General features: G+C 36.7%; 2 protein-coding genes across 3 annotated transcripts; both read left to right on the top strand.

Annotated features, from left to right (window-relative positions):
* Positions 1 to 248: 248 nt before the first annotated feature.
* LOC133706695 (uncharacterized) lies at positions 249 to 5655 on the top strand. 2 transcript variants are annotated; one of them, XM_062132239.1, is made up of 3 exons: positions 249 to 3322; positions 4258 to 4326; positions 4554 to 5655. In XM_062132239.1, the coding sequence occupies exons 2-3, from the start codon at positions 4283 to 4285 to the stop codon at positions 5554 to 5556; spliced, it is 1047 nt and encodes a 348-aa protein (XP_061988223.1). In that variant the 5' UTR covers positions 249 to 3322; positions 4258 to 4282; the 3' UTR covers positions 5557 to 5655. The 2 variants fall into 2 exon arrangements, with proteins under 2 accessions (XP_061988223.1, XP_061988224.1); XM_062132240.1 differs by lacking the exon at positions 249 to 3322 and having other exon boundaries at positions 4143 to 4326.
* Positions 5656 to 10420: 4765 nt separating this feature from the next.
* LOC133744058 (large ribosomal subunit protein eL20z-like) lies at positions 10421 to 12355 on the top strand (the record flags this gene model as incomplete). Its single annotated transcript, XM_062172183.1, has 4 exons — positions 10421 to 10676; positions 10763 to 10838; positions 11191 to 11305; positions 12135 to 12355. Coding segments are annotated over 4 exons (507 nt in total), but the record flags the coding sequence as incomplete, so codon positions are not given.
* Positions 12356 to 13617: the final 1262 nt, after the last annotated feature.

The raw sequence follows: 13617 nt of genomic DNA, 5'->3' as shown, positions 1-13617 counted from the left end.
AGGGTAGGGCCGAGGCTTAAATATACTAACCCTTACCCGCCTGAAAAGTCCGAGTCACTAGGGCCAAAAGGGCCGGGTCGGGCCGGCCTTCCAAATAAGGCCAAAATGGGCCTAAAAGGGCTTTAATTTGTTTAACAAAAAGAAATACATTATTCTTTTTTCCTTAAAATGTGGCTCCATGGTCATACTCATTGTTTTTTGTTGATCATATTTAATATATATATATATATATATATATATATATATATATATATATATATATTGAAATTAACTTATAAGTTATAACATTTATAAATATTAGTTAATGTGGTTATATTTAATTAACTATCTTTCTAAAACTCTAAATTAATTTTTATTTAACAAAGGAAACAATAATTAAAGAAAATAAAGCTGAGGAAATCAATTACCAAAAAAGAGATAAGTTGTATGCTATAGAGAAAAAAAAATTATTTTTAAAATAGAAAAAAATAGAAAATTATTAGGGCTTAAACGGGTAGGGCCTAGAGGGCCGGGCCGGGCTTGGCCCTAACTGGCTCAAAAGGGTAGGGCCGAAGGGCTGGGCCGGGTTTCAATTGCATGACCCTTACCCTACCCTATTTGAGAAAGGGTCGGGCCGGTCCGCCCTAATGCAAGGGCCGGATAGGGCTTCGGCCCTATGGGCCGGGCGGGCTTAGGACCGAAGGGCCAAATGATGACCCCTACCCGTAGGCTATATCACCATTTATAGCCTATCTCCCTCTCCCATCGTAGGCTAGTACACGGGCTTCAAAAAAAAAAAAATGACCTGCTAACATTTCATAAGCCAAATTTGGCTTCCCATTTGGTAGGCTAAATGGTAGGTCCCATTAAATTTTTATGTTTTATTTCTTTATATATTATGTTTTATACATTTATAAAATTATAATTTTCTTATATAAATGTGTTATTTATAATGTTTCTGAATATAAAAATTATACCATTGTTAATATCTTGTTGAGATCTTCAATATGAACCTAATATTTGATATGTTCAGTTTTTTTTTTTTTTTTTGTGTGTGTAATTTTCAAGTTTTATGATATACACACACACATATATGTTTTTATTTAAGTAAAATAGATTGATTTTATTAATAGCCTTGTCAAAACCAGAAATATATGTTTGGGGTTTGGCTTATAGATTACGGTGGCAACACTGTTTTTTGTTAATAGGCCAAATAGGTATCTTAGAGGGAATATTCTCTTTTTGGTAGGCTAAATATATTTGGCCTTTGGCCTATGGTGGCATATGCTCTTAGGGTCTAGAAAGATTCATTACTTGGTATCCTATCCCTACACTAAAATAAGCTACCTACCACACCCACTTTTAGAATTATGCCCTAAACCAAGGAAATTAGAGCCCCGAAAGGAATTAAAGGACAAAAGAGCTACTATTTCCATTGCGATTTCTTCACTCAATAAGAACAAGATAGTCATATTCCCCTTTGATAAAGAAGGAATAATGACCAAAGTTAAAAAGAAAAAAGAAAACACTAGGGTCCCTATGGACCCAAGCCTACCAAGTCCACTCCATGCACAGCCTACTCCAAAAGGCCAACACCTAGAAGCCCTAGAGCTGGATCAGTTTTCCAATCAGCAGCCACCTTTCTCCGTGCCGCCGTCGTGATCCTCTATCAAAACACTGTCGCCGCTGATACCGGCCTGATTTGACTCAGTTCGTAAGGTAGCAACCTCCCTCGTCACTCTTCGTAAACAAACAGCGACTGCACCAAGATAAACATCCTAGGAACAGAGTCAAAAACCACCACCGGGAACTGTCATCGATGATAGCCGCCTGGTTTGACTCAATTGGTGAGTCGCTCCTCGTAAACAAACAGCGACTTCACCAAGATAAACATCCTAGGAACACAGTCTAAAACCACCGCCGGGAACTGTCATCGATGATAGCGGCCTGGTTTGACTCAGTTGGTGAGGTAGCAACCTCCCTTGTCACTCCTTGTAAACAAACAGCGACTTCACCAGGATAAACATCCTAAGAACACGGTTGAAAACCACCACTGCTGCTCTGAAGCCCCAACCATACCACATCTTGAAAACCAGCAATTCGATCCGACTCAGAGTGAGCTAGATCCACCAAATCCCGTCCAGACTCCTCTCTTCCGCTCAGATACGGTGCCCTCCCACGCCAATCGAACCACCAACCAAAAATATTACCGTATTGAACCTCCTACTCATCATATCCAACCTTACGTTGCTAGACATGCTCGAACCTAGCATCCCCACAAATTCACCGTCATCCTCCGCGATTTCAAGATGAAGGCGTCCACCTCCTCCATCTTCAAGAGAATAGAGTAAAATTTGAATCCCCAAGTAGTCATTGGAGAAGATGATAAAGGTGTAAGAGAGGCCGGCGATCTGTCTAAAACCCTAACAGAGCTAGATTGGAGAAGGAAAAAAAAAAACGGCGGTGAGTTTATTAATTTTGATATTCATTTATATCCAAAACGACGTCATTTTAGAGTTACATATATAAGGTAAAATTAGAACTTAATAAGTGTGCGCAATTTTGAACATAAATACGGAAGGTATTAACATAAAACTTAAAAACCACCAACATTTATCCCAGCCTCGGCGCCCATAGGCGTAAAACATTTCTGTGTCCGAAAATTTTACTTTTTACACTATTTTGCTAGAGTACGTGTGCCTGTCATGTGCAAGCAAATCTCATTGAACACGACGAGATGCATGCGCAAGTAAAATGTGTTTCTATATAAACATCCAAAGAAGGGTTCTACGTGTCTCATATGGTGGTTGGTGGAGAAGTGAAGAACAGACCTGGCATCAAACATGGAAGCCAGAGATACAAAACCAGACAAATTCAGTTCGTAGTTGTATATCACTGTGATCTCCTGTGCAACTCACCCCTCCTGTTTCATCAGGCCCACCAATCACATGATACAACCCCAGCGGAGTCAGCTGATACCCTGTTTATTGCCGGTTACAATAATCAGATGCCAAAGCCAAATGCAGACGAACACAGCCCTCCGCCGATTCCAGAATAGAAGCAGCCGTTTCAGGGTGAGCGAGAAATGACTTCTGTGCCCTTGGGAAGTGTGTGCGTCAAGGGTTGTCGTTTAGGTCGAAATCACGGGCAATCAAGGTAATCCAACTCGGTTAAGTGCTAAGCTTCTCTCCTATAAAGGCTTACAGAGCACTCAGAGGTGGTTGCAAGCTGGGCAATGCTTTTCTCTTAATCTCTCTCAGCTGTCTATTGTCTCTCTCTCTCTCTGTCTTTCTGCGAGAGAGAGAGAAATTGCATTACTGATCATATAATGCACATAGCTAGAGTAAGTAAACCATTCCTTCTTCCTCATTTCCCTTAATTTCTTGCATATAATTGTGGTTGAATTTTTGGTTAATTATATGCTTCTCTTCACCAACCTTGAATGTCTTTGTTCGTTGTGATTTTTGGTGATCATATATCTTGTGTGAGATATATCATCATTCAAACTGAAGAAGACAATTATGAAGGTGTGTGTTAATACTTGCTTTTCTATCAAATCACACACAACCTTTTCTTTTTGGACTAAAAAAGAAAACTCAACATCTTCTTTTGAGAACTTCTTATTTTTATTAATTTAGTATTTGGTTTGTTTTGATATTGTTACCATATCAATTAATATTTACCGTCATGACCGATGATTCATATTGATAATCTAATGACATATATTGTCCAAACATTTGAATGTCATAGAAAAATTTTATTCAAAATTAATTTAAGACTGAAAGCTTGAAGATTATACCACGGATTTAATTTTTCAAAATGTCAACAAAGTAAATTAATTTTAATGATAATAGTTTTTCATTAAAGAGTTATTTGCTAGATTTTCCACTCAGGGTCAAACTCTTGAATAGTTTGTTATCCAAATTTTTGCAGAGATCCGATACAGTCTTGTTTATCCTAGCCTTCATTATAATCAAGGGATTACATCCACCTCACAATTCTTTTTCCTCTTCTCAGTTTCAAATTGATAATGAGATACTTTTTTTGGTATGGAAAAATGAATCACATCTTGATTTATGCTCTGAAAACAGGGATTTTGGCAAGTAAATCTTTATGGAAATGAATGACACTTAATTTATGCTCTTGCATATCATCTATGATTGTGTATTTGTTTTCTAGGTTTTATTTCTTGGGAGAATATTGCAACCTAATCCTCATTCTAAGAATCTAATCGATTTTCATTCTTTTCTATATTTCTTAAATTTGAATCATTAATAGCAGGAAGTAAAATCCAAGCAGATAGATGAAACGGTGCAGTGAAAGCAGACAAAGTATAGCTGTTAAGAGGTAGAAGAATTTTCTTCCACCATAACTCCACACGTATAGTCCGCTATAAACTACCAGCTCTCAACTACAGAGATTAAATCTTGTCCTTTTTTTTTAATTATTGAATAGAGATCTTGTCCTTTTTACAAACACTGGATAAGACCCAACTCAAATCAGTAATTACATCCCTTTTAATCCACTATAAATTAAATCATACTAATCTTCCTTCGATCATGAATTACTTGCAGGTCAAATCACACCATGGATTTCACGAGTGGAAGGTCATTTATCTGCACTGCTTATAAATCCATAATTTCCTCTATCTGTTTGTTGTGGGGTTCGAGGTCAACATGTCACATGCAAACCCCAAAAGATTCGATGCATCAAAATCTCAAGTCGGGTCTCAAAACCCTAATTTTCAACCCTAAATCCCATAATCATGGCCACATCGTTCACAAGAACTACAAGCTCGCACCACCATCGCCATCTTCGCAGTCTTCACTCACTTATTCGTGGTCGTTATTGGATAACTCGTCGTCGTGGACTTCGTCTATGATGGACGACTTGCTCGGAACAGACAGTGGCGTCGCCTACATGACAACCTCTAACGACGATATGTTAATGTCAATGACGACCAGCAGTTACCCCAAGAGGAAAAGTACTCGAGGAAGCAAAAGGGTGAAAAGGGAATTTCCACCACCAATACCGCTTCTGGCACAAACGAGGAATTTGCAATGTCGCATGCCTTGGAATCTGACTAGGCATTACTCTAATGGAAGGCTAATTCTGAAAGGAGAGAAAGCACGGCACCATGAGTACTTCGAAGCCGAACGTGACAGCGGCCGCCTTGTGTTGAAGCTTGTGCCTCTGGACAACACCATACTAACGACTTATGATGTGACTGAATCGTTTGGTGGACATTTGGACGTGTGTGAGGAAAATGATGAAGAGCTTGAAATGGAAAACGTGCAGTTTGCTCAAGAAGACTATCCTGAGGATGATAATGATGATGCTGATGATGACGAAGATGATGCTGATGCTGATGCTGATGATGATGAATGTGATGACAATGTGGATGAACTATGCAAGTCGGTGCCTCAGTCACACTCGGAGATCAGCAGGTGTGTTGAGAAATATGGAAATCTGCCGATGTATTTCACAAAGTCAGCTGCAAGAGTCCATGAACAACCGCAAAACTACTTTGCACACCCTGCTTCAGCTCCTCTTCGTCCAGTGACTGCTGTCATCTAATTAGAGCAACTCATAAGACGAATTAGCTAGGGTGTTTTCTGGATCAAGCTAAGAAGCCATGTTATGTGTAGTTAGATCGGGTGAGATCGAACATAGTGAATCTAGGATGTTGGTTTTTTAATTTCTTTCTTTCATGTTATTTAAAACTTTGTAAGAATAAATAAGCTTTTCCAAATCTAAATAAACTAAAACTGAATGAAAAGCTAGATATATTTGAACCTGAATCAATTCTTTTTCATACCTGGGAGGCTGGGAACATATGTATGGGCATTTTATAGTGAGTAGTGACTATGAAAAGCCTTAACAATGAGAATGCAACTAGATGATGAGATCTATTTAAGGAAGGATAATCTAGATAAGCTAGCTAGAGTTGGAGAGTGAATGTGTGATGAGATGAAGATCCAATTGCAATTCATAGAGAGTGCAATGACTTTCTCGGATCTCCGTTGCATAGTTCTTGGTGTAATTTAAAGTGTTTTGAATGTATAAAGGCTCAAGTACCAAAACGTTATACGTAGCATCATGAATTTTTTAAAAAGTGCATCTAAGGAAAATTTTCTCTAAAATGGTAGTCAAAGACCATTTTGTGGAAGTTTGACGGTGCCCAAAGAAACAATTTTTTTTCCAAAATGTGCACATTATGGAAATATTGATGCAAGTGACATATATATTGGCCCCCAAAAAAAAATGCTATTATGGGCAACAATTCAAGGAAATATTTTATTTAAATTTCCTTTGGAGCGGCAACAATTTAATATTTTTATTTAATTTGTATAAGTGATTATTTAATTTATATAAGTGACAAAAATGGATTCACTTATTTTTTCCTTTTCAATCCCAAATTGGAGCGGCAATCACAATTAATTAAGGATATTGAAATTTGCACTCTTATTTTTATATTCTACACTTGTGCTTCTTTTACCAAATCACCCCTCTATTTATTTGTCCCCACCCTCTCTCTCTCTCTCTCTCTCTCTCTCTCTCTCTCTCTCTCTCTCTCTCTCTCTCTCTCTCTCTCTCTCATTCATATCAAACTCTCAGGTGGTGTTTGTTACACGGGATTGGACTGGATTGGACATTCTTATCTAGTCCAATCCCAGTTATCCCATGTTTGGCAGCAAGGGGACTCTTTTTAATGAGACTCCACAGTCCCAAAAACCACCCCGACACCGTCTACCACAAACCCACCAAAAACCATGGGATTGTGGAAGCCACTCTCACTCGATCTACTCTTCCCTTCTGATGAGGTCATCGTTCGGAGCTATGCTGGTTTCGCAGGTTGGTGGTGTTGAAGCTTTGCTGGTGTTGAAGGCTTCATACCCAGAAAGTCATGAAACATTGGCTTCACTAATTGGTCTTCTTCTTCCTGCTTCAGCTTCTGCTGCTCTTGGGTACTGGCATTGTTGCTGGGCAGAGCCATTTTCAGTACGGCCATCTCATACCCATAATACCACTCACTCTGGTGCAGTGTTGGGTGTAAAGAGAAGAAAAGGAGAGCGCGATTTTCAGGAAAGGAAAAAAAGAAAAGAGAGCAATTAAAAGCAAAAGGTGGGTTCTTGAAAAGAAAAGAGAAGCAAAAGGTGGGTTCGAAAAGAAAAGAGAGCAATTAAAAGCAAAAGGTTGGAAGGTGTGTGCTCAAGTGCTTTGTGTGTTTTCTTCTGGCAATTATTTTTGTTGTTTGCATTGACAGAGAGAGAAGAGAGAGTGTATAGAATACAATGCAATGGGGTTTGTGTCTGGGTGTTGAAGGTTTTGCAGGTTGGTGGTGTTGAAGCTTTGCTGGTTTTGGAGCTTTGCTGGTGTTGAAGGTTTTGCAGGTTGGTGGTTTTGCAGGTTGGTTCTATATTTAATCCCGCTGGCACCAAACATGGGTCAAGGAACTCTATAGCATAACCTGGCTTGAAGAGTGGAGGACTCTAAAAGAAATTAAGCCGGGGTAACACAATCCCCCCTAACAAACACGGCCTGCAAAGTCTTCTACTGGCACTCCTTTTTTAGAGAGAAGCTAGTTCATTCCAAGACTTACAGCTGGCCCGAACGGATTGTAAATTTGAGTTGGGTGCGGGCGTGCGGCTATTGTCACCCTACAATTTTCTTTGTTCACCCTACTTGCTCATTACACCCTACATTTTAATTATAATTATTACATTTACTTATTTAACTCATTTCTCTTTCCAATATTATCATTATATAACATATCCAATTAAAAAATAAATATTTTTAGCGAAAATCTCTCATTTAATTTATACTCATAAAAAATTAAAATTTATTAAAGTTTCCTAATAAAATTATAATTTGATTTACTCCTATTTTTTTAATTTTTCTTTCAATTTCAATGTTCTCTATTTCAATCTATGTAAAAAGATTAGTAAATTTACAACTATGATCAATGAAGAAGAGATGGATTTTTTTTTTCTTCGTGTTTTAAATTTTTACTTTCGGTGTTCACAAAGAATATTGCAAAGATTTTGATGAAGTTAAAGGTAATGGTTTTGTGAAATTGAATAACGAATTAACGATGATGAGGCAACAAAAAGGCAAAAAAATAGTAATAAATTCAAATTTGGGTGGAGAAGATAAAGATTAATGTTAGAGAGTTTCTATTGGGACCTCTAAATCTGCTCACTGACCTCACTCTATTATGAATTATTAAATGACATATATACCTACTATAAAATGACTATTAAGGACAATAATTATACCAAAAAAATATTATATTTATTTTATGTAGACTTTCCAATTCAATAATATTAGATTGTATTCCTTATTATTTTCCTTATCTATTTTCATTTTCCAATTTCACTACATACTCATTAAAGCATTCATATATATTTAATAAGAATTAAAAATATGATTAAGATCATGTGACATAAAAATGTATGATATATATGTTGAACGCATATCGGTGAGGGAAAACAAAATAAATCCTCTTATGATTTATGACCTAAATCTAAGTCAATCCATTATATTTGCAAAAAAAAAAAAAAAAAAAATTTAAATAATTAATCATGTGGTACAAAAAATACAGAAAAATAAAATAAAAAACGAATGATTTTTTTTTTTGAGAATAAAAACAAATAATTTCTTCATTTTTTTTTTGCACAGCTAAAATAGAAAAAAAAAACATAATAGTTGATGGCATTTTCTTATTGATTAGACATTATTTTTTGAAACTCAAGTTTGATTATGAAATGTATATTTAGTTAAGATTTATAGAGTGATTAAATCATTGAAATGACTAAATTTTTTATTTTAAAGATAATAATTTGTTTGCAAATTATATGAGTGAGGTTATTTGAGGAAGTTTAGTGAGGTTTAGTAAGTAAATTTAGTATTTGAAAATTTGATAAGAGGTGTAAAAAGCATAGAGGTCAAGTGAGTAAATTTGGAGTATCTAATAGAAAAACTCTTAGGGGGGTGTATTGTATTTAGATTTGTGCAGACTTTTTTTAAATGACAAACTTTTTGAAAAGTCCACAGACTCTTTAAAAAGTTGATAGACTGTTATGGATTTCTTAAAACCATTGATTTTAGCAACAGACTTTTATTGATTCATGAAAATCTATATACTTTATTATGAATGACTTCTACAGATTTCCTAGCATGTACAAAATATAAAAACAAAAAACAAAACAAATGCAGCCCAAACACAAAACAAGATAATAACTCGTTGTCTCTTCAATGCTTAAGTATCTTCTAATAGAAATTGACTCAAATGAATGATTGTTAGTATGTCTAGCGAGTTTGTTCTCATTCCTAATCTCCCAACAACATAAATATACAATATAGATCACTTGATGTTTATGGTTAATTATTCTCATCAATTTTGTTTTCGCCGATTAACATATTATTGGTCATTGTCTTGATCTATAATCAATCAATTGAAATTCAATTGTTCAACCTTTCTTTGAACCATAATATAAATTCAAATTAATGAGAATAATTAATTAATAAGATAAAATTTAGTATGCCATAGCAACACTATTGAAGGTCTTAGGGGTAGACCACAATATTTGGGTTTTAAGGTTTCATAAATCATTTTTATTGCTATTAGGGTTCGAAGTATCACAATTGAAAAAAAAAAAAAAAACAAAAATCACATTCAACAACTACAATGAACATGTTGTGTATCAAAAAACGTTGATATCATAAAAGATTAGAGAAAAGACAAAAAATTAAGAAAGAGAGATGATGAAGGACCAACTTCTTCGTGCGTAGAGAGAAGAACCTTGATAGATTTTTTTTTTTTTTTTTTTTAAAGAGGAAACTTTGATAGACTTTTTCAAATCTTTGGTCTGGAGGCTAGAAAATTATTGGAATTTGGTATGTATACACTACTAAAAACAATTGCAATTGCTTCGGAAATTTGCGACGGAAAAGTTTCCATCGCGAAAAGTCAACTTTTGCGACGGCATGTGCTACGGCTATTTTACCGTCGCATCTCAGAGAATTTTTACTACGGACGTAACCTTGCCGTCGCATAATTATACATCTATTGCGACGGTACAGTCACGCCGTCGCTTGTATAATTAAAAAAAAAAAAAAAAAAAACTATTCAATCCTTTAGATCTAGACCAAAACTGATTTTCTTTCATCCTCCTCTCTCCCACGCTTTATCCACCTAGCGATCCTCGGCCTCCTCTCTCTTAAGACCAAGAGAGACAGGAGCTTCGATGAGCCGACGCCGCGTGGCTCGCCGAGAGTCAGTAAGGATTTGGGGACGGTTATAAACGGGTCGTCGGTGTCGTCGGCGCAGGGAGTGGGAAATGATCAGGGGATTGGGTTGGGATCTGCGTCCGGATCGGTTTCCAGTGGGACTTCGTCGGTGTCGTCCTCTGATGAGCAGCCAATTATTACTGAATAAAGTGCTAGGCCTAATCTTTATGACGCGAATTCCAAGACCCGAGGACTTGCCGCCGACCACCAGAGCCAGCAGTACTACGACACCTTCCAAGGCGTCGCCAACTACCCCCCTCCGCAGCCACCGTCCGAGCCGGTAGTCGGTTTCCCTACGCCAGTCCCTCCTCTCGGCTCCTCCGGCCGGCCTCCTCTACCTCCCCAGCGCCACCATCACCACCACCACCACCACCACCACCACCAGGGATACCAAACTGTCACCGGTAACGATCTCAATCGATGATCCGTAGCTCGTTTGTTTTCCAATTTCAATTTCGAGCTTAAGATTTTTGGTTTGATCTTTGTTCAGGTTATGCTGTTGTTGAGGGAAGGCATGTGAGGGAACGAAGGCTTCCGTGCTGTGGTCTTGGAAGCGGCTGGTTATTGTGAGTTGATTCACTTTCCGGTATGAATTGTGTTGTTTGTGCAAATCATAGTGATCACTTTCGAGCTGAAAGAGTTTAATCGAATGGATAACTCTGTGCTTACAGAGTTACAGGAGCAGAGTTATTTCTTCAAACAATTTCGTTGCAATTTAAAGAGTTGTGCTAGTTTTTAAATCAGATAGTATGATTTCTTCAGACCAAGAAAAAAGAAGGGATCATGATATCTGATATGAAAGACATCGTAGATTATTCATTATGAACTTCGATTGTATATTTGACTTTGAATGCATATTTCAATTAGCATATTTTGGATGGCTGTAACTGACAGAATACAATTTCACTGTCTCTGAAGGTTTATAATGGGGTTCTTTCTTGGTGGCATCCCCTGGTATATTGGAACTTTTATTTTACTTTGTGTGAGGGTGGACTACAGAGAAAAACCTGGATATGTTGCATGCACATTAGCAGTAAGTTTTCCTTCATTTCATTTTACGTGCTAAGTAATGTTTTCTAATCAAATATATCCCTGTATATTTATAACTGTGATTATTTTGTAATGATGGATTTCCAGAAGCAGTTTTCTTTGTTGTTTGCGTTTCCTCATAAGTACAGTTCCATGTTCATGAATTGGCAAATAGCTTCGATCTTCACGTTCTTGAATTTTGCCACCAAGGTTACAGAGTGGCTGTATGCGTATCTAGTTTTTGTTGATATTCTATACAAACTCAGGATAAGCTTAATGATATAAGGGAATTTTGCATATATTATAGAAACTGGCATTTTGGATTAGAACATAGTGTTGATTATGATTGTTTGGAAAGTTTGTGTTCCAGTCAAGTTTGTTGTAGCGTGCAATTTGCCTGAACTTCTGGTAGTCCTTTAAAACTTGTGTGCTTGCAATATATATTGCAGCTGTATCTGTTCTGCCTGTTTGAAGCTACATACCATTTTAGGGATTTGTTTAATTAGTTCATGGCACCATATTCATATAATAGGACTGTTTAAACCTATCACGCAATGTGCACATCTTGCTACTTATGAGCCTTGTTAGTCGTAAGGGTAATTCTAGGTGCATGTCTGAGGTTTCCTGTTCTCCTCATGTCTGTTTGTGAAAGTAGAAAATGCGGTTGGAGGCATGCAGCCCATTTTTCTTTAGCTTATCCTGTATTCATGCCTTATCCAGTACTTAATGTTTTCGTTTGTGAAAGTTGAGTGTATTCGTCTTTCTTGGTTTCTCTAAAGTGAGGTTTTTATACATTTCGTGCCCTAACATGGAACTATATACTTCATTTTCAGTCAATTATTGCAGTGCTAGCTATCACTCTTGGCGTTACAAAGCGAACTCACAACTGGTGAGGATAATATGGACAACAAGCTTGATTCTCTGTTTGTACCTAGAATAGAAGCAGTTGGATGGCTATTGTTAAATTATACATATTGGTTTTTCTGTTGTTGCAAATTCTTGACAGAGTATTGGGTGTTTTGTATCTATAAATATGGTTTTCTGTTTCTCCAAACTTGAAAGCAACATTCACAGTATACTAACTTGGATAGGAAAATTAATACGAAAGGAAGGGAAGGAAGCAATGTATATATATGCAACAATGCGGTGTTTCACAAATTACTTGTGCATAATTGGCTGCTCATCATAAAGATTAGGCCTAGCACTTTTATTTTATTTTTTTATTTTATAAATGAAATATTCTTTTGCGACGGCAAAGTATCCGTCGCAACAAATTCACCCCAATTTTTTTTTTAAATGAAATATCTTTTTGCGACGGCAAAGTATCCGTTGCAAATAGTTTAGCCATTGCGACGGCACCAGTTTTCCGACGCAAATACTTTTTGCGATGGCATTTTACCGTCGCAAATGGATTTTGTGACGCCACCTATTGCAACGCCAACATTTCCGTCGCAAAAGGCTCAATTTTCCGTCGCGAAAAGTTTTTTCCGTCGCAAAAGCCAAATTTGCCGTCGCAAAATAGGCGTTGCAAAAGAAATTCTTTTTAGTAGTGATAGTTAACACTACAAAGTCCATGATTATCCATGATTTTCTAATTCCATAAGTATGAATGATATTTTGAATACCTCTGTACTTTTATTCATTTTTAAAAGTCCTAATTGAATACCCCTAGATTTTGGTGGAATTCATGAAGTCTTTAAAAATCCTAATTGAATACCTCAAGACTTTCATGGACTGCTAAAAGTCTATATTGAATACACCCAGACTTTTAAATTCCATAGATTTCTTTAAAAGTTCCACTAATTCCATATACAATACACCCCCCTTAATGTTATCAAATGAGAAATTAAGTAGTCTTTGTATTTATTTAATTACTTATATATTTATTTTTCTTACATATTTGGATTTTAGAAAAATAGTGTACTTATTAGTCATTTTGCACTTAGGTAATATAGTCTTTCAATAATTAAAATGTTTGTAGGGTGAACTAAAAAAATAGTAGGGTGGCAATAGCCGCACCCATTTGAGTTTTAGTTTTGCGGAAAATGAGCTCTGAATCTGATCACTTCAAAACCCAAAAACACAGTGAATTAAGGGCAACTCCAACCATAGGGTGCCAAACCAAAATTTTGCCAAATATAGGACTTTGCTTCTCCAACCTTGTATTTTTGGTGGATCTGGTCCTATTAATATGAGACTTGGGCTCATTTGGAGTCTCATATTTGAGACAAATCCAAGACCAGGACTCAGAACAGTGAAACGGGACCACAGCTTCTGATTTCCCAGCCCAACAATTGGAGTGACGCGCTGGAAGGC

The sequence above is a fragment of the Rosa rugosa genome, chromosome 4 (assembly GCF_958449725.1).
Source record: "Rosa rugosa chromosome 4, drRosRugo1.1, whole genome shotgun sequence".
NCBI classification, from domain to species: domain Eukaryota; kingdom Viridiplantae; phylum Streptophyta; class Magnoliopsida; order Rosales; family Rosaceae; genus Rosa; species Rosa rugosa.
The sequence above is the reverse complement of the archived record's forward strand: the minus strand, read 5'-3'. Positions and strand labels throughout refer to the sequence as shown.